Source organism: Balaenoptera musculus, chromosome 14 (assembly GCF_009873245.2).
Source record: "Balaenoptera musculus isolate JJ_BM4_2016_0621 chromosome 14, mBalMus1.pri.v3, whole genome shotgun sequence".
In the NCBI taxonomy this organism is placed as follows: Eukaryota; Metazoa; Chordata; class Mammalia; order Artiodactyla; family Balaenopteridae; genus Balaenoptera; species Balaenoptera musculus.
Genome location: NC_045798.1, coordinates 29,148,558 through 29,169,570, shown reverse-complemented (window position 1 = coordinate 29,169,570; position 21,013 = coordinate 29,148,558). Strand labels below are relative to the sequence as shown.

General features: G+C 41.0%; 2 protein-coding genes across 19 annotated transcripts in view; one reads left to right on the top strand and one right to left on the bottom strand.

Annotated features, from left to right (window-relative positions):
* The window catches only part of SPIRE1 (spire type actin nucleation factor 1), a 212,091-nt gene that overhangs the window by 5,301 nt on the left and 185,777 nt on the right, over positions 1-21,013 (bottom strand). For 2 of the 5 annotated variants that reach the window (XM_036874926.1, XM_036874927.1), the window contains 7 exons: positions 12,643-12,730; positions 8,016-8,158; positions 5,608-5,781; positions 1,649-1,786; positions 990-1,060; positions 442-469; positions 209-345 (listed from right to left, as the gene is read on the bottom strand). In XM_036874926.1, coding sequence (XP_036730821.1) covers positions 209-345; positions 442-469; positions 990-1,060; positions 1,649-1,786; positions 5,608-5,781; positions 8,016-8,158; positions 12,643-12,730 — 779 coding nt within the window. The remainder of the gene's footprint in view (positions 1-208; positions 346-441; positions 470-989; positions 1,061-1,648; positions 1,787-5,607; positions 5,782-8,015; positions 8,159-12,642; positions 12,731-21,013) is intronic. The other 3 variants (XM_036874928.1, XM_036874929.1, XM_036874930.1) reach the window with 2 other exon arrangements.
* PRELID3A (PRELI domain containing 3A) overlaps positions 1-21,013 on the top strand; it is a 105,921-nt gene that overhangs the window by 82,273 nt on the left and 2,635 nt on the right. For 2 of the 14 annotated variants that reach the window (XM_036874934.1, XM_036874931.1), the window contains exons 6-7: positions 1,458-1,516; positions 3,172-5,598. The exons of 1 other annotated variant lie outside the window; for it this stretch is intronic. In XM_036874934.1, coding sequence (XP_036730829.1) covers positions 1,458-1,516; positions 3,172-3,339 — 227 coding nt within the window. In that variant the 3' untranslated portion in view covers positions 3,340-5,598. Of the gene's footprint in view, positions 1-1,457; positions 1,749-3,171; positions 5,599-21,013 lie in introns of those variants that run through there. 11 more of the 14 variants (XM_036874955.1, XM_036874938.1, XR_005022628.1 and 8 more) reach the window with 10 other exon arrangements.

The following is a 21,013-nucleotide window of genomic DNA, read 5'->3' as shown; positions in this document are numbered from 1 at the left end:
ATCTTTCAGGGAGCTAGCCATCATCCCTTGTCATGTGACCTTTGGCAAGTTTTGGAGATTTGTGTACAAGTCAAAACTATATTAAAACCAACCCACTCACCCACCCACCCAAACCCCTGCAAGCCAAAACCCCACCATATCACCACAGTCCTCAAAAGAGCTCTCGTCTTTCACAAAGGATGCTCTGGAGACCTGGCCCCTTGCTCACCTGGCAATGCTCCGAAGTGGCTGATGGTGGCCAGTGGAGGGTTTTCCTGGCCTCATACAACTTTCCCCTCTCTGCAAGGCAGAAGGTCCCAATGAAAAGATAGGGAGGGTGGAGTATGGCTTGGAGGGCAGCCGCATCTAGTATCCCAAATAAAACTGAGAATGAGCAGTACCGTTAAAGAGGAAGAGTCAATTAAATTAGCACAAGTTGTGATTTCACTAAGCTTAGCTTACCTTTTTGCAACACTGTGAGCACACCGGCCTGTACACAAAATCAGAAGTGTTACTCAGCGTGATAACCATGAACGCAACTGCAGAGTTAGAGAAGCCGCAGGCTGCGTGGCTGTGAACTTCTACAGTAAGTCCCCTGGACTCCCTGCTTCTTCTATCAGAACGTAACAAATTGAGACAACTGGATTGCCAAAAAGACAATCACACTGTAAAACTTAACTCTTACACTGTGTCCTATGAAAGGATCAACTTACGTCTGTTTGGGATTTTCTTACTTGTCTATCCTGGGATCACGTGACAGTCACATCTATTTTTTTCTGTTCAAACATGACATATTATTATTAGACCTATCTTGGATATGAAAAGAAACACATGCAGAGAAACTTTCCAGGCTTAATATCAAATAATTGTCCACTCTTGAAGCAATCACTATTACTAACTTACAAGCACAGCACATGATAACAGACTGGATTATTTCTAATATTGTTCCTCAGAGAAAAATGATGAAACAGTGAATCCTTGACTGCTGTCATCAATTACAAAAGCCTTACCTCTTACAGAACTGACAGGTATAAGACCAAGTGAAGAAGGAAAATCTCCTGGTTCGGCAACAAAAGCAGAGCTAAAAAATAAAAATTTTAAAGGAGAAAAAGGCATTGCCAATAGTTAATTTCCTAATTTGCATGTTTGTACACACATTTATATGTGGAAAGTTTAGTAGACAAAGGGAGAAGAGCATTTAGAGACCCTTTTATTAAGTTTGGTTCTGTGATAATTATAATCTGCTCTGTATTTGATTATAATTCTACCTTTAAATGGTAATAAAAGGCCACAGTTCTCAAGGGTCTTGCCACCATGGAATCAAACTGAAGAAGGTTCTGAAAAAGTCTTCTCTGTTTCTCAGATACATTTTCTCTACAATCCTTTAAAAGTATAACAACTAAGGGCAGACCTTGTTTTATGAAGGCATACCATTATTTATTATGGTGGTTTTAACCTTCTGGTTTTCAATTTCTCAGGGAGAAATAAAAATACTCACTTTCGTGAGCAAGGCAGAAGAGGGACTGCCTGCCACGGGGTAAGCCTCTTACCTCCTAGAATCCCCCCAAAGTCCTATGCCATCTGGCCAGCAGACAGTGTCCTCAGGGGACATGCCTGTGACTGACCGATCTTCTAACCCTGCTGATCCATCAACTGTAAGTGGCTCTACCTTTCCTTTTTTCAGAGCAGTGTAGACATCTTTATACTGTTGGTATTTTTCCAGCTCTGCCTTCACCAGGACCTGACGAATATGCATCACCTCCTCCACAGTAAGTGCTAGGCATTCCACTGGGTAGCAGAATTCCTCCTGAAATTCAAAATTCCACATGAATAAGAAGTTCCCACCACCCTTCTGGCAAGGCAAAGTTCCCCTTCAGATCAGTCACCTGGTTAGTAGCTTCAGAGAAGAAAAGAGGTTTCCCAGTAAACACTGGAGCAGAGCTGGCTCACTCTGGGGACCACACAATTTCTAATTACACTGAGACAAGAGATGGCAGAAAACTTCCGGGGACCATGTGAAACACTGTAGCCACTGAAATTTCCAATTAATAAAATTTCCTCACATTTGTTTAGATGTTTTGCCTCAGGTATCTCTATTCCATGAAGTGGAGCTACATATCTATGCATTGAAATCTTGGGAAAAAAATGTTATTGTTCTAAACCAAATTTCTGTCAGTTTTCTCCTATGATTACACAAAGATATTATTTCGTTTTGTGTTGTATATATCTGCTAATAGATAAACAGCAAATCTACAACATTGGTACTGTTTTAAAAACTGATTTGTGGTACCCAGAATAGCCAACAGAAGGTGGTTAGTAATTGATATTGAGAAGCGTTATTTAGTGGTAAGTTACATCAGCACAGCCTAAAAACTCCTAACAGTGTGAGTGGAACTGGACCTGGAAGCCAGCAGGCACTCCCGTCAGGCTGCCCCACGCTCTCCAGATCTCTCATCACTTTTAAACAACTACGGAAGCACAGGCCACACTGGACAGATGTGGAGACACTCAGAGAACTCTGACGATAAATATCGAAGTTGGCTGTCTTATGTTAATGGTTTCCCTAACAACAGTGGAGGAAGATGTTGATGTAACTGATCCCACTGAATAAAGAGCCTCACACCATCTGCTCCCCAGCCGGCCCTGCGCTTGATTGGTGGGCCCAGTAGAAAGACAGAACGGTTTTGTGCGCCCGCACCCTGCTGGGCTTCACAAGGGCCATTGTGGCGGAGCGACACAACCCCGATGTCCTCAGTGTACACACGCTGTAACTCACGCCCACACACACAATAGTGCTGCGCACAGGCATTCTGGAATCAAACAAGCCAAAGGAGACAGCACAGGACTATGAGTGCAGTCAGTTTATGGAGTTTTAACATTTAGTTCTGTCTTTCAATCAGAGAAAAACAAAAATAAATCTAGGTTGCAAACTTGAAAAACATTAGCATTTACTAAAAAAAAAAAAAATAGTTTGCAGAACTACTGCTTCTTACAAATAATCAATACAAAATCATCTCTGTTCAAGCTAACTTAGGGAAGATTAAATTTGCTAAAAATGTTTTGGAAAAGATCCTGCAATTGAACGTTTAAGATGAAGAGCTTAGTATCTGGAGGGTAGGAGGATAATTCATGTGCTCTAGGATGTCTGAAATACTCAAAAAAACCCACCATCACCCAATTTTCTTTCAACAGGAAGAGCTTTCAAAGTTGGCATGTCCCATATTTCCTGAGCTTCGCTTGACCCTGAGAACAGAGTGTGGGAACGGGCTCGCCTCCGAACGCTGGGCATCACAACTGTGCACAGATAGTAGGGTCAGCTGCACACGTCTGAACAGCGACTTTTCTCAGCTTCTGACATAGTTCATAAGAAGTATCCCTACGGTCATCTTTATTCATCAGCAACAAGCATGACTATCGTACATTTTCTGACAGTTACCTATGTGACAAAATTGCTGAGCTGGAGTAAAATAATGTATGAATCTAGCAGACAAGCAGAAGACCACTCACTGAGATTGGCTGTCGTGTATTAGGAAGATGGCGATGGTGCCAACGTCACAGCTGCGATGCCTGGGTGGTGGGGATGCTCCACACACAGCAACCCAGACGGCCTGCAGTTCCCGCTCCTCAGTCTCAAGTCATAAAAGGGCCCAGTCAAGCACACTTCCAACTTACTGATTTGACCCATACACAAATAGAGTGTTCCATCAGATGTAATAAGAAATTGTGGATTTTTTTGTGTTCTTGTTCTTTTTTAAAATTTCAAGCAGATTACCCTTTAGTAAAATACCTTCCATCAGGTCAAATGCTAATGTTTTAATTCTGGTGCTTTCCCAAGGACAACAAAACTTTAATGCAACATGAAAGAAAATATTAGTTACTAGAATAGCTTTCATTATTTTTTTCAACTGACAAAAAATATTAATTCAACATCCCCAAAGCCAAATTAAACCTTAACAGATCTTGCTGAGATGCTGATCCCCCAAATTGTGAAGAGCACTCAGGGTTCTACCCATGAGCCGAGCCCTAGTCCCTGTTGTTATGATGGGCAGGGTCACGCCTGCAGCAGGCACTGACCTCAGTTCATGGCATGGACTCCAGGGACCAGAGCAGCACAACTCTGATTCTCTGGCTGCTCTGTGCTTCAGTGTGGCTTCCAAATTTAGGAAAGGGAAGCTAAATCTTAAAGAGTTTTAATAGAGAGTACAATATACTGTAGGAGCAGATGTGCCTTTAGAACTCACTGTTACGTACGTCACTAAAATGGCTGAGTTTTTGTTAAATATTCTGGTTATATTTACCATTCAAAAGGGGTCAGAGTTAGGGAGCACAGAAATCAGAGAGCATGGTGTATAACCTGGTTACTGAGCCAGAGAAGTGGAAATGGTCATATTTTATAGAGTGTTCTAGGTTAGCAAAAACTTCATAAATAAGTAGCAGATATTTGACAATTATCCAAAACAACCATTGGTTTTTGTTTCTAATAAACCAAAGGAAGGCAGATTTAAATAAAAATAGCAAATATTAAGTTTAATTACTCTTTTTTCAAGTTCACTTTTAAATTTCAAGGTGAATTCTCTGTCTAAAGTCACATGTAGACTTAGTAGACAGACTGTTTGGGGAGGGTTGAAAATAAAAATAAAATGTCAGCAGATATTCAGAAACAGCAGCAGGAGGGACAGGATTAAATGCCACCTCCGCATCTGACCATGTGCTCACAGGGCCAGATCTAAAATGAAAAAAAGAAGAAATTTATCCTGTATTTCACGGCAAATAAAGAGAAAGGAATTTGTTATACCTCATTTACATTCAGTCTCTTTTCTAAACCAAGATGGGTCATAAAGAAAAACAAAGAAACCAGCTGCTGGTTCGCTTATCCCAGCTGCTGGTTCGCTTATCCGGGACAGGTCTGGTGAACAGAGGACTGTGGAGAGCCGGGCTGGGCGGCTGCCGACACCTGGTCAGCAGGTCAGCAGCTCGGGTCACACTGGGGGCAGGGGAAACCTCAATATGGTCCGAGGCTTTTTATCCCACTTAAGTTTGGAAACTATTGTACTTCCTTTAAAAAATGTATTCTGTATGAAAATCTCAAAAACAATACAAAATGAGAATTATTTAAAATATTTTAAATAATCACATCAATTAAAAAAGACTTCCAATTTCTCTCTACAGAGAAGCACGGTGTTTTTTCATAACAACCACATAATATCCTGACCATCACAACACAGCTTTAAAGGTGCTGCAGAAGAGAAAGAGTGCCCGAGCCTCCCTGGCCAGGCAGCTGAGTATATGGGCAACGGCTCTTCTGAGGGTGGGGCGGCTCTGGGCTGGGGGAAGGTCCTGATCTGGGGGTGGGGTGTGGGGGAACGTGGTTCAATCAGGGGGCTCAGAAGCACCGCCCATAGCCCCTCTGTGCTGATGCCGCTGCATTCTGAGTTTGTTGTCCTTTCACTATCGTCCCGTCAATTGAGATCATGGTGTGATCTACGCATCTACCAAAGATTGGAATCAACAGTCAGAAGCAAAGTGTCCATCTAAGCTGTTAATTTTTGCAGAGTGCGGTAGCTGAGGGATCACTGCCAAAGAGGCAGAGAGGAAAATAATTCCCAGAACCAGCAGAAAGAGGCCAACCTTTGCGGATTTCCACCTGCTGGTAAAAGCTCTCTCACACAGATAATACATAGCCCCTGCTACCCCCAACAAGGCTGCCTCCAAAGGGTGAGAGCCGAGCAGAGAAGCTGTTTGAAGGGTAGAAAAAAGCGGTCGGAAAGGTGTCCTTGGCCATACTCTGGTTATCCTAGGAACCTGAACAATAGATAAAGGAAAAGAAAATGGCAGGGGAAAAAGAAAAGGAGAAAATAATGCTGAACATGAGTGACCTACAAATAGCGATTACAGAGCATGAAACAAAAATAAACAAACACCACGGAGGACGTTATGGTAGATTCCACATGCAAGTCCATGCCATCGTCTGCATCCACATGTATCAATCAGGAGCCCAACCATGCCTAGAGAACCTCAGAATTCACACGGCAACACTTAAGCTTTCTGGAACTCGGTTGTCCTGTGAACACTGAGTCTCCTGCACACGGGCTCCGTGGGATGCAGGCCAGAGGCGAATGCAGAAACATACACCACACAGCCGCCCCTCCCCCGGTCGGTACTTAAAGACAAGTCGCCTTCATTTAGAGGCGTCACCCACATCATCTGACCAAATGATGAAAAGAATTACACTTTCAACATCCTAAGGAAAGGGAGGAAGATACAATAAAAATGAAAATGAGTAACAACAAAGACATTTCTGCCATTTTTAGTTGAGAGCTTATAAATACAAAACGATTCCATGTTTTCTAAAATATAGCTAAAATTTTAAATTATCATACTTTTAAAAACAATACTTACCAAGCTAGACGGCACTACCATTAAAGGAGTGTGATCTTATGGATTTCCCAAGATAAGCTACTGGCAAGAAAAGTCAGGACTTTGACCTGGAGGTTCTTTTGTCTCAGCTGGTGTCTAGAGGCACTTCGGGGGCAGAGTTCTGTGCCGACCACAGGTCTCCCCTGCCTGCTCACTGAGCCCCTTCTCCGCCATGGCATGTGGGTTGTATCTTCCTCTCCTTCTCCACAAAAAACAACTGACAGCCGGACCACACACACACTGAGTTCCCCTTCGCCAGGAAATATACCTCACGTGCCTTTCTTGGTAAAGCTTCCATCACTAGCCAAAAAATCCTTGTAGTTGATCTGACAGTTTCTTTATACTGATAATTTTAAAATTTAAGTCTAACCTCAACAATGATGTCATATGATCACAAGGCCAGGTACACAGCTGAATGCTAAACTGACTTCTAGGAAAAGCTGTGAAGAAAAGAATCACCTAATCGTTGGACTTGTGGAAAAAAAAAACCCAAAGGAGTTCTCTCTTTTTCAGTTGTGACAATATTTTTCAGGTGTGACAATAACTGTGTATTTTGGTAAATAACTTATTAACAGAAGTCTTCGGATTTTAAACTTTGAACCTGTCGCGTTAGAGTTCTGTTTTTCAGTTGGTAAACCACTGATGAGGCTGTATTTCACCATATATCAGTGTGTGGTGATTATTTAGGAGTTAGAGGAATCCTAACAGGAGTTGCCACGAAATCATTAGTTCTTTAATCACATTATTTGGGAATAGAGAAGACTGATCAAATTTCAACACTATCAGTGTAGTTCAAACTTCGTTTCTTCACAAGATCCATACTATCTCCCTTCACCTGGACGGAGGGACCTCTATCACTGCTTCATTTGAACCCCTGATGATTCATCACAGCCTAAAAGTATGGACTGCGTGTAGTCCAGTGTTTTATTCATGAGAATCTGAAGAACGATTAGGTATCGGGTTGGCTGCTGGTAGCATTATTGACTGAAGCCCTGCATCTTGCCTGCAAGTATTTCAGAAGTCAAGTGGGACAGAAAGAATCTTCGCAGGCTTCCTCTGGCTGGCAGACCTGTTAGCTCTTCCTGGAAGGGCCTTGTGTGCCACATCCCCTGTCTGAGAAATGAGTAGCCACTACATGAGCCTGGAAGTCTCCGGAAAACAGCAAAAACTGTCAACCCGTCCAAATAGCTGCTTTGGCTCCAATATCACAAAACATGCTTGAAAACAATGAACAATGGTTTTTCATGGATCAAAATTCTCCCCTTGGACTTCTGCCTCAATAAAAGAGTCTACTGTAGTCAGACTTCACTAAGTTTTCTGTTTAGTTTCAACAATTTTTAAGTGGATTAATGCCCTTTGAAAGGAAGAAAGTATTTCTTTAATAAATATCCATACTTTCAACCATTAATAAGTCTTCTGGGAAAAAAAAAGTACTTTAAACGAACAAAGAATGGTCAGACTTCATTTGGGTTACTCTTAGGTTTGGTTTTCTGTAGCTACTAAAAACCAATAAGGTTATTTAAAGTTCAGTCTAGCTTTTGGAAGCTTCTCAAGGAAGCTAATGATTCCAGACCCTTAACTGCTCACAAGTTACTCTGCAGAGTCTGTCGGTTACTTACGAGAGACCGGGAGCTCTGCCTGGACGCTGGCAGGAACTGTCTCACGTTAGTGGGTGTTTCCTTTTCAATGGAATGTCGTCTCTGGGGTGGCTGCCGTCGTTCTGGCTGGGGTGTGGAGGATATGGGCAAGAACTTTGGAGGGTCTAAAGAAACAGAATGAACCACATTGAAATCAACTCTCTTATAAAAAAAACTTAGGTTTTGAATTTCTAACAGAAAACCCTTTGTCATTTGTGACAAACACTGCATTCAAAGATGAAGTGTTTATTTTGTTGGAGAGGTATATTAAGATTGGAGGTCCCTAGGGGGATACTGGAAGGACTGTTATAGAAGAATCTTTGCAAGATAAACTTGCTACATAAATAGCAAGGAAAAGGAAAAAACAGTTTTTAACATTCATTCAAATTCATGCATAAAACACAATATAAATAGTCTCTCAGATTTGTAATACAAATGCCATGTTATTTTCCACAGAATTTTGCAATTGAACAGTCAGGCTTTATTTAAAATTTTTTTTAATTGGACAAAAGACTTGTATTCAATAAAAAATTTTAAGAGCAAAAAATTCAAGAAATAGATCTTGGGCTTTATTTTAAAAGCATGTAAAAATTATGTATTCTGTGTGTCAAATCATACCAAAATTCTCAAGTGTACCCTCCTTTTACATTCTCCTTTTTGAAAATAAAATATGAAAACTCTTTCTTCTTGATGTGTATCAAGACATTTTATCCTTAGGTTTAAATCAAGCTTTATTTAAATTTCAAAGAATAAATTCCAGCTTCAATGTTAATACTATATATGCTACTGCTCCTCTGCCTAGGAATATTTGGGGACAGGGTTTAAAAGGAGAATGTCTCAGGGTCTGATTCACATTTTGGAAACATAAGGAGGACAACAGAAATCATTTCTGCTGTCAGAGCTTTACTTCTGTTATTGATTTCTAATCAATTGGTAGCCACCCCAGCTCACTTTTGGTTACTCTCTGCATGGAATATCTTTTTCTGTCCTTTCACTTTCAATCTGTTTATGTCTTTGCATCTCAAGGAGTCTCTTGTACACAGCATGTAGTTGGATCATGTGTTTATCCATTCTGCAAATATCTGTCTTTTGATTAGAGAGTTTAATCCATTTACATTGAAAGTAATTACTGATAAGAAGGGACTTACTTCTGTCATTGTGCTATTTGTTTTCTATATGCCTTATAGCATTTCATTCCTCATTTTCTGCATTCCTGTCCTCTTTTGTGTTTAGCTGATTTTTTATAGTGAAATGTTTAAATTCCTTTCTCATTTACTTTTTGTTTATATCCTATAGCTATTTTCTTTGTGGTTACCATAGGGATTATATTTAAGATCCTAACTTCATAACACTATAATTTGGATTAATACCTGCTTAACTTCAGTAACACAAAAATCCTCTGCTCCTATACAGCTCTGTCCGCATCCCTTTTAGTTCATGGTGTCACAGAATTACATCTTTATATATTGTCTGCCCCAAAACAGACTAATAATTCTTGTAAATGCTTAAGTCTCTCAAATTATATAGAAAACAAGATTTGGAATTACAAACCAAAGTTATAGTAAAACTAGCTTTTATACTAATAGTTCTTTTTTTCTTTAAATGTATTAGTTTGTTAAATCATGCAGAAAACAAAAAGTACAGTTACAAACCATTGTTATAATAATATTAGCTTTCATAATTGCCCATCTATTTATCTTTATTGAGATCTTCATTTCTCCATATGGCTTTGAGTTACTGTCTAGTGTCCTATCATATCACCCTACAGGACTCTGTTGAGCATTTCTTGAAGGGAAGGTCTAATGGTCTTGAGTTCCCTCAGCTTTTGTTTATATGAGAATGTCTTGATTTCTCCCTCACTCTCGAAGGACAGTTTTGCCAGATATAGGATTCTCGGTTAATGACTTTTTTCTTTTAGCACTTAGAATATAGTGGCCCAGGGTCTACTAGCCTCCAAAGTTTCTGATGAGAAGTCTGCTGAAAATCTTACTGAGGATCCCTTGTGTGTGATGACACTCTTCTCTCTTGCTGCTTTCAAGATTCTTTGTCTTTTGAAATTTTGAATATACGGGTTTCCCCCACTATCTGAAAGAGTATTCCTATGAATCCTTTCATAAACTGAAATGGTATAAAGCAAAGAAGCAAATACCTTAGGACACATCTTGCTAATGAATGCACAAAATAAATCAAGGTAAAGCACAGATGCTCACAGACACAGTTCAAAGTTATGGTGGCCTGATGCAAAGGCTGAACACTACTTTTTTTTTTTTTTAGAAAATTGGGCTGGAGATTTAAATTTATTTATTTTATTTATTTTTATTTTTGGCTGCGTTGGGTCTTCGTTGCTGCACGCAGGCTTTCTCTAGTTGCGGTGAGCAGGGGCTACTCTTGGTTGTGGTGCGCAGGCTTCTCACTGCAGTGGCTTCTCTTGTTGCAGAGCACGGGCTCTAGGCACGTGAGCTTCAGAAGTTGTGGCATGCGGGCTCTAGAGCGCAAGCTCAGTAGTTGTGGCGCACGGGCTTATCTGCTCTGCGGCATGTGGGATCTTCCTGGACTAGGGCTCGAAGCCGTGTCCCCTGCATTGGCAGGTGGATTCTTAACCACTGTGCCACCAGGGAAGCCCTGAACACTATTTTTGCTTTTCAGCTTTTTTTTTTGTAAAAGCAAAAATCCTCTGCTGATTTCTTTCAGTTAGTGAAAACAGGTACCAATGTAGGTCTTTTGTAAAAGTGAAGGGACATAAGGTGAACTTTTGAAAAGCAGGGGATACCTGTAATGTGTCTTGGTGTGGGTCTCTTGACTTCACCTCAGTTGAGCTTCTTGGATATTTATGTTCATGTCTTTCATCAAACTTAGGAAGTTTTAGCCATTATTTCTGCAAATATTCTGCCCCTTTCTTTCTCCTTTGCTCCTGGGACTCCCACACGCATATGTTGGTCCATTTGATGGTGTTCCACAGGTCCCTTAGTCTCTGCTTTTTTCAATCTTTTTTCTTTCTATTCTTCAGTCTTGATAATTTCCACTTGCTAATTCTTTCTTTTGCCTACTCAGATCTGTCTTTGAATGCATCTAGTGAATTTTTCATATCAGTTATTGTACTTTTCAGCCCCAGAATTTCTTTTTTGTTTCTTTCTAGGTTTTCTCTCTATTGATATTTCCATTTTGTTCACACATTTTTTTTTCAACTTTCTTCACATCTTCCTTTATTTCTTTGAGCATCTTTAAAATTGTTGTTTTAATGTCTTTGTCTAGTATATCTGTCATCAGGTCTTTTTCTGGGACCTGTTTCTGTCATTTTGTTCTTCTGAATGAGCCATACTTTCCTGTTTCTTTATATTCCTTGTGATTTTTTGTTGAACACTGAACATTTGAATTTATCAATGTGGTAAATCTGGAAGTCAGATTTTCCCCTTCCCCAGGGTTTGTTGGGTTTTGTTATTGTTTTTGTTTATTGTTTTTCTTACTGTTGAAGGCTGATCTCTGAAGATCAGCCTGAGGTGTAAACTTAACATTTCCTCAGGTCTTTTATGAGCCATTCCCTGGGCATTCATAGTCACTTTCTAATTCTCCCATGTGCATATGCCATTGTTTTTGAATGTTCTAGGCTTTTCACTCTTGAAAGGGGAAACATGAAAAATGAAGGGGTGGGGGAAAGGCACCAGCCCTTTAAATCCCCTGGAGATGACTTCAGCTAGAGGGGAGGGGGTGAAGCTAGCAACAGTGCAACAATGGCTGCCTGCCTCTTTGCACCTTTGAAATCAGAAGCAGTTATCAGCAATCAGAGGACAGATCCCCAGTATTTGGAGGACAGGGTCCTTTTTGTCCACCCTGGCTCCTGCAAGCTGCTCTAAGAACAGCACACAGCTGCCTGTCATGTGGCTGGGGGTGGGGGATGAGTAGCTGCCACTGTGCTATGAGCTGATATCTACTGAAATAAACCCTGGAAGTTTTAGGCATTCAACAAACTCCAGAGTTCCAAAAATAATTACATCAGACAGATTCTACCACTACAATTATTGTCCAGGTGGAAAGACAAATTCCGGTGCCTCCTACTCTGCCATCTTCCCAGAATCCTCCCCTTTAATATATAATTTTTAATTTTTTATATTGGTCTTATAAATGAAAAGATTACCAATAGTATTTTTTTAAATCACTTAACTTTAGATTCTGTATTGCCTGAAGAGTTATAAAGGTGTTTTTACTATCTACACGTGTACGTGGGTAACGATGTGTGTGTGTGTGTGTGTAGGGGGGATAACAAGTGTGATTATTCAGAGCTTCTGGCTTAAATTTAGATAAGGAGGTAATTAATCTAAAAAATACATACAGACAGTTGACCTATTCCCTACAACTATTATCTGTAAGCCCAAAGGTGACTGATTTGTTATAAGGTGAGAATCTGAGACCCAACTGCCAGTTTAGCCCTACCTTATGATGTCATTCTAGGAAAATAACAATATTTCTCTTCCTGACTAGTGAAATGCCAGGGTTAGTTCTTTAATTAACTAGTTACCCCAAATGACAACAAGGCACTTTGGGATTCCCTTTTTTAGGTCAAGTATGTTTTTTAAGGCATCTGACACTAGTTCTTTGTACTACAAATACTCACTCTTCCTTGTGGACACAGCCTCCAGAAAGGGAGCTTCAAGGAAGGAGGGAGATGCACTGCTGCTGGCTGACCTGGGCAGAGTTTCTTCCTGAGAAAGGCACAGGCAGACAGACAGAGAGAGAGAGAGAGAGAGAGAGAGATCTCATGCTAATTAATAATGTTCACTCATAAATATTTAACATGAGGCACCAAATTTTAATGTCAAAGGTTCAAGGCAGGTTGGAGACAAGCTAGAAGGGATCTAAAATTAGACATGTCTGGGTTGTGCCCTGGCTTTGTCCCTCATTAGAGAGATGTGACACTGAGCAAGTTTCTTATCTTAGTTTCATAATTTCCATAGGTCACTGCAAGGACAGATCTGAGAACACATTTAAAATGCTTACCACATTACCTAGCACACAAGAAGTGGTGATTAATATTATCATTAGTGGAGTATTTAACACATTTATAAAAGTAATAGACTTGGAACCCCACAAGGATAGATGTGGTGTATCTTGTTCATCGTTGTTACCTAGTACCAAATCCATCACTTACTAAGTAATGAATAAATATTTGCTGAATGAATGAAAAATATTTCATGAAATGTCATATGAATCTAGAAAAATGTCTGCATTGTGCCAAATAAAGTTTAAATTCCTATTACCAGTGAGAAGAGACCTTCTTAATTTGTTTTAGACTATACCAAAATAAAGTATAATATTTATTCATGAAAAATTTACTATTTACTACGTGACAGGGGATATACATTAACTAGAAGACAACTTATTTCCATAATATGTATAGAAAACTGCTAAATATTTTTAAATATACAAGAAAGTTAGGTTAATATATTAATCTATGACTATGTGAAACAAATAGCGAAAATTCTCTCTGACCTACTTAGTTAAGGTGACTTTAAGAATTAGCCATTCACTAAAAACTGGCTTTACCTAAAACCTACTGCTGAAAGCACTAGTTTTGAACACGCCTCACTACGAAGGATCTGGCCAAGGAACAAGAGAAGAAGAAAGCCTTGTAAACCACAAAGTCCAAACAAAGCCAGTCTGAGCAGCAACCTCTGCATTCTTGATACTCACCACCAAGAACAAGCCAGGCAACGTAAGCAAAGCCTCACCCCAGACACGCTGGAGGTCACACAAGTCTCCAGAAAAGCCAGCAAGAACTACCATAATCCCCTTCTGCTTATGGAAGGTCAAAAAGGAAATAAAAGCTAAGAGTATCTCATAGGAAAAGAAAAAAGGAGTCATACCAGGACTTTCCAGTAGTTATGAGGTGGGAGCTAGAAACAAACAGCAGAAACCATCCCCATCGGAAATATTTCAGCCAACCTTCCCTAGAATCATTTTTACAGCCTAATTTCACATAAGTCTGAGACATGTCCATGCCTTGCACCCCACTACTTACTGGTCTGAAATCCTCCCACTGAGAACAGCCAAGAGCCTGTCCTGGGCAGGCAGGGCAGATGCAGGTCAGTGCGGGAGACAGGGCCATTGCGGGGATGGGGTGTGGCTCAGGGCCTCTTGGGATTTGCTCCCAGAAGCTGTGGTTGGTCCTCTGGCCATGCATGCCCACCTCAGGCAGCTGCACCCACTTTCAGACTACTTGAAAACTAATCCTACCATTAAAAAAATAAACTCAAACTGGATTAAAGACCTAAATGCAGAGGAAAACATAGGCAGAACAGTCTTTGACGTAAATCATAGCAATATTTTTTTGGATCTGTCTCTTAAAACAGGAAATAAAAGCAAAAATAAACAAATGGGACCTAATTAAACTTAAACTTCCTTTTGCACATCAAAGGAAACCACTGACAAAATGAAAAGACAACCTACTAAAGGGGAGAAAGTATTTGCAAATGGTATGACTGATAAGGGGTTAATATCCAACATATATAAACAGTTCATACTATTAAACATCAAAAAAAAAACAGATTAAAAAATGGGCAGAAGAACTGAACAGACATTTTTTCAAACAGGAAATGCAGGTGGCCAACAGGCACGTGAAAAGATGCTCAACACTGCTAATCATCAGGGAAGTGCAAATCAAAACCACAATGAGCTATCACCTCACACCTGTCATTTTGTTGTCAGAATCGCTATCATCAAAAAACAAAAACAACCCCACAAATAAATGCTGGAGAGGATGTGGAGAAAAGGGAACCCTGGTACTCTACTGACAAGAATGTAAATTGGTCTAGCCACTGTGAAAAACAGTATGGTGATTTCTCAATAAACTAAAAATAGAACTACCATATAACCCAGCAATTCCACTCCTGGGTATGTATCTGAAAAAAACAAAAACACTAATTCAGAAAGATACATGGACTCCAATGTTCACAGCAGTATTATTTACAGTAGCCAAGATATGGAAGCAACCTAACTGTCCACCAATAGATGAGTGGCTAAAGAAGATGTGGTATATATATATATACACACACGCACACAAACACACATATACATACAATGGAATATTACTCAGCCATGAAAAAGAATAAAATTATGCCATTTGCAGCAACATGGATGGATTTGGAGGGCACTGTGCTGAGTGAAATAAGTCAGAGAAAGGCAAATACTGTATGATCTCAATTATATGTGGGATCTAAAAAATACGACAAACTAGTGAATATAACAAAAAAGAAGCAGACTCACAGATATAGAGAACAAACTAGTGATTACCAGTGGTGAGAGGCAGTGGGGGAGGGGCAATAGAGGGGTAGGGGATTAAGAGGTACAAACTACTATGTATAAAATAAGCTACAAGGGCTTCCCTGGTGGCGCAGTGGTTAAGAATCCGCCTGCCAACGCAGGGGACTCGGGTTCAAGCCCTGGTCCAGGAAGATCCCACATGCCATGGAGCAACTAAGCCCGTGTGCCACAACTACTGAGCCCGCATGCCACAACTACTGAAGCCTGCACACCTAGAGCCTGTGCTCCGCAACAAGACAAGCCACCACAATGAGACGCCTGTGCAACGCAATGAAGAGTAGCCCCTGCTCGCCGCAACTAGAGAAAGCCCGCGCACAGCAATGAAGACCCAATGCAGCCAAATAAATAAATAAATAAAATTTAAAAATAAAATAAAATAAGCTACAAGTATATATCGTACAACACGGGGAATATAGCCAATATTCTTTAATGAGTATAAATGGAGGATAACCTTTAAAAATTGTCAGTTACTGTATTTTACACCTGTAACGTATAATATTATACATCAACTATAAAGTATTTACTTTATAGAAAGAAAGAGAGAACAGAAGAAAGAGAGAAAGGAAGAAAGAAAGAAAACTAATCTTCACCAGGATTAGTTCCTGCCCCGGAGGAGTCACGGAGACGCCCAGAAAGGAACCAGGGGGCGTGTGGTGTCCCTGTCATGTCCACTCCCATTGACTAAACACTTTCTGCCTGGCTGAGGTGTTTCAATGGGTCTCTGACATCTCTTAACATTAGTCTTTTCTACAGCCTGGTCTGGTTTCTGAAATTTGCTTATTTGTATTGTCTGATCCAAGTTACTAGTCTCTGACACTAAGTTAGGCCTTTTCTAGTTCTATGTCCTGACCAGTGACTCTTAAATCAGGTCCTGGATGCAATGAGGTCACTGTCAGAAGTCTCGCAGCTTTGCTCCCAGGGTGGTGCTGTCACTGAAGGCTGCCAGAATTGTCTCAGATGCCAGCCTGGGCACCTAACTCACTTAACAGGAAGGAAAATCTCCCTCTTCCTGAAAAGAATCCCAGTGAAGGCACAGATACAGCTCCTTTGCTTAGCTTTCCTACTGAAAGCTTTGATATAGCTCCAATCAAAGCTTATCTTGACTTTTAAAATGTTACTTGGGATAGGCTAGCAGAGGTTATTAAAGATAAGCAAGAAACACTGAGGTTTAGAGTTTTAGGAAGAGAAAAAAAAAGTGATGGAAAAAGATCTGGTGTTGGGAGGTCTGATTTAGCAGGGATTCTGCTACTGAAAATTTGTCTGACTTTTTAAAGTTGGTCTCTATCTCTACTAGGGGCTCAGTTTTCTCACTGAAAAGTAATGACGTTGAACAAGATTTCTAAGCCCCTTTCCAGTTTAAGTTATTTTAAATTCAAGCATTCTCATGTACTGCTAGTTGGAATACTAGAAAGTTTATGAGATACGCAGATTTTGGAGTTAGACTTGGGTTTCAAATCCGTCTCTATAATTTACTCTTTAACAATCTTAGTTCAAAGACAACACCTTTCTGTGTGTCTGTTTCCTTATCTTTTATATAAGGATCATAGCTACTTCTAGGGTCTGATCAATTTATAATACCTAAAGTATAACATAGAGTTGGCTCAATAAAAAGTAGATATTAGAGCTTTCTTTAAGGAACTTGGCAATATGTATCAAAAGCTATAAATATGTACATTCTTTCATCTAGCAAACATTCTTCTAGAAATATCCTGAAAAATAATTCAAAGCAATAATGTATCATAAGGATGTTCACAATATTATTGTTATTTATAATAAACTGGAAACAGCTTAAATGTTCAAAGACAGGGGACTGGTTAAATATAATATGGCAAATTATTATGATAGAATACCACACAGATATTTGGCATCATGTTGAAAAAGGATTAATCAGATGGGAAAATGCTCATAATATTTTGTTAAGTAAAAAACATGGGTTAGTTCCAGTTTTGGCAAAATGGCAGATTAGATAACCTATTCCTATGGCCTCAAGCAGGGTATAAGGTCTCTGGGTCACTACCAATAGCCCAGTTTCACAACTAGAAACTTTTAAAGACATCAATTCAAGCTTGTAGTTAATGCTGATTATTTAACTATTATAATTTAAACGCACAAAGCTGCTGGGTAAATCTAAGAGAAAAAAAAGTCCCTTTACTGGTTCTGCAACTGGAGGTCTCACTTGACAGAAAGGAAGAAAATGCATTTCCTTGATGGAACAAAGGACGCAGGGCATTAAGAAGACTGAGGGCAAGTCATCATCTCATGGCTCTGAACAGGATTAAGGAGTTTTTCTTTCTACATAAAGCAGCTGAGTTTATGTTGATAAAGTAAATAATCCATTAATATTCCATTTCATAAGAATATCTGACATAATAACATATTGACTCTTTACAGGGAAATTCACTACTCAATGGGGAATATTTAGACAGGAACCTGTTCTTTGTGATAATTTGGGCCCAAGTTTAAGTTAACCTCAAAGACAGCAAGGGGCAACAGGAACTTTGTGGTGCACAATGGAATCAAATGAAATATGTCTGCAGAGGTGAGCAGAGCTGCTACCCTGGAACGGTGGCAGTTACCTCTTAGTATGAAGTCTCTGTGGAAGAGAAAATTAAATGAGATCATGTATGAAAGAGTTCACCATACAGTCGGTATTCTGGTGGCTGGAAGGGTTTTTTTGGTCTGTTTTAATTTTTGTTTTTGGCCACGCCGCATGGCTTGTAGGATCTTAGTTCCCCAACCAGGGATTGAACCCAGGCCCTTGGCAGTGAGAGCCTGCAGTCCTAACCACTGGACCACCAGAGGATTCCCCTGGAAGGTATTTCTTAAACCTGAGGGAAAAACCTCCGGTGGAGAGACTGCAAGGCCAGCAGGAGACGTGTGATCGTGCACAGCAGCACTTCCTCCAGGAGTGAGTACGGTGCCCTGTCCGCAGCGGGACGAGCTCAGTGTCAGGCGTGCTGGGACTTCCTAGGGGACACTTCCTCTGAGAATGGAAAAGGCATGAAGATGGGAAGGTGGCGGGGTAGGGAGCAGAGGGCAGGGCCTAGCCCCGCCTCCATTTCTAGCTGACCCGCCTTGTACTTCTACAGCTTTGATGTGAAGAAAAAGTTTTGGTCCTTAAAAAAAACTTTTGGAAGCCACTAAGTAAATGGGAGGGAAGGAGGAAAAATGGGGAAGTGGTGATAAAATTGAGGGGATGGAAGAAAAGAGTAAGACCAGCCTTTTCTGAGCTTCTTCGTTATTTGGCCTCTACTGTCCTCCCACTACAGGCCTGAGTCTTAAGTCTTTGTTCCTGTGCAACCTCCATCAGGAATGCTTTAGACAAGTCAGAGAGGCGGGGTCAGTCCGCTCCTCCGCCCCCAGGGGAAGTCCACGCCAGTAGGGGAGAAACAGGAGACCGGCTGTGACGTGGCCTGGCACGTGCCACAAACAGTGGAAGCCCTCTGCCCACTGCTCTCCTCACCTGACTCCTCAGCCCAGGTCCTCCCTCTCCTTGAGGCTTCTCCAGCCCCCGGCCCCCTGGTGGCATCACACACGAGTGGCTCAAAAGGTGCCTGGCAGGCCGCGAGCACTCACCAAACACGTGTAATGACTCAGTGTATGCTTCTTATTTCCCATTTGGATTATGAGCAAGGGGACAAAGCCTATTGCACTGCTGTCCCTTTACTGCTTACTGAAGGCATTTGGTAAATATATGAATGGAAAAAATGGAGAGGCATTGGAAAAAAAAGAAGTTGGCGAAAAGGAAAAATAGAAGAGTTAAAGAAAAAAGTGTGAAAAAACGTTACTATAAAATGTGAATGAAGACACTGTGCAATGTGATGTGGGATATATCTGTCTTAGTATCTATAGCCATTTTTATAAGTGAGCAAATAGGACCAGAGATAAATCAGTCTTGGTTTAGGAATTCCCTGACATCAGGAATTCATTAAGGTGGGGAAAAGAACACCCACCCATCAATTTAGAGAAGGCAGGACTCCTCAGCCTCTTTTCCGCTTTCATACTTATGGGCAGAACTGCCACATTCTGGAGCTGGAGGAGACCTCAGAGGGAGGACACGGTGGTGGCTGACACAAAGGGACCTGTCTTCGTGTCCTGTCCACAAAGCAGAGCCAGAGCCCACGGCACGTTCCTGACTAACACTGTAAGGAAACCCGGCTTGAGTCTCAAGGTGCTTCGTTCATGTCTATAGAAACATCGGTTAATTATCAGGCTTTACAAGAGACATCTTTCTGAGTTGGCTTTAACCAGCCGGTAGATAATCTCAAAGAGGCTAACGTTAAGAAAGCTTTTTAGGATGAACACAACTAATCTACCACAATTAAAGCCGAGTTTCATCAAAAGAAACTCTACGGAGCCTCAGAGAAGGCACCAAAAAAAAAAACCTCTACTGAAACTTTATCACAAAGCCCAAGTTTGAAATATAGCTGTTTAGAATTAAAGGCTTCTGCTCATCTGTGTTTTCTAAATTTTAAAGTTTGAACATATTTAGAAGTTTTAAAATTCTATATTCAGAAGTTTAAAAAAAAAAGGAATGTAAGGCATTCTCACATTCAGCATCTTTGCCCTGCCCCTCCTTAGTACTTTAGAGCATCAGCTGTAAGGGAAGAGGACAGAGGGGTGTGCTTGCTCCAGTCCTGGCCCAGGACCATTCCCTCTGTTCCAGAAATCAGAGGTCCCCACCTTACTCCCAATCATGGGATGATTGCCCAGGCCTGGACCAGCAGCCAGACAAAGACCAGGCTCAACACTTCTCAGCACCGTATTTCACACTTCCTTTCTAACTAATGGGCAGGCACGCAAACACAGCCTCGCTCTGATTAAGAGAACTGTGTCTAGCAAATCATCTCAAGATTTGGATTTAGGGCATCGGCACAATATTTTCACGAAGAGGAAAACTAAGACAACTGCAGAGGCTGTCCACTGCCCTCCTCATGGCCTGGGCGTTCTAGCTCAGGGCAGTGAAGGATGAAGAAAGGACAGGAAGGGGGTCCTGGACACACGGGACGGCGCGCTCCCTGCACCGGACACAGGTGCTTCCAACAGACTCTGCGAGGGCGGCACTAGTGTCGGCACCGTCCAGCTTGGTCACCTCCAGCCACACGGGAGAACTCAATGAACTGAGTTTTACATTTATTTAATATAATTTACATTTCAATCATCACAGTTCTAGTGGCTAACCACTAGATCTTCTTTTAATTTAAACTGTTGTTCTCACAGATTAGCATGAATTTCTTTAAGTATGTGAGTGTCTGCTGGGGATTAGGAGCTGGGAATATAAGGTGAATTCTGCACCTTCCCTCCTGGGAGCTTGCACTTGGTGAGAGAGAGAAATAAATGGACAATTATATTACAAAGGGTCAAGTGCTCTAACACAATAGACGGATCAGAAGGTTATAATGGAATCGGAGAGGAGCTGGGTGTAGGCTGCACGCAGATGCACAGAGCGGAGCAACAAGGGAGTGAGCAGGAAAGAGCAAGGGGCCCAGTGGGGCTGAAGGGTAAACTGAGGCAGAGTGATGTTGCAGGCACCAGATGGCACAGGCTCTGACGCAGCTTCTTCAGGGACAGGCGTTTAGTCCTGTAAGTGGCAGGATGCCTTCAAACGGTTTCAAAGACAAAGACCCTGGTGGTATTTGCAAGATGGAATCAGGGAAGCTAGGAAG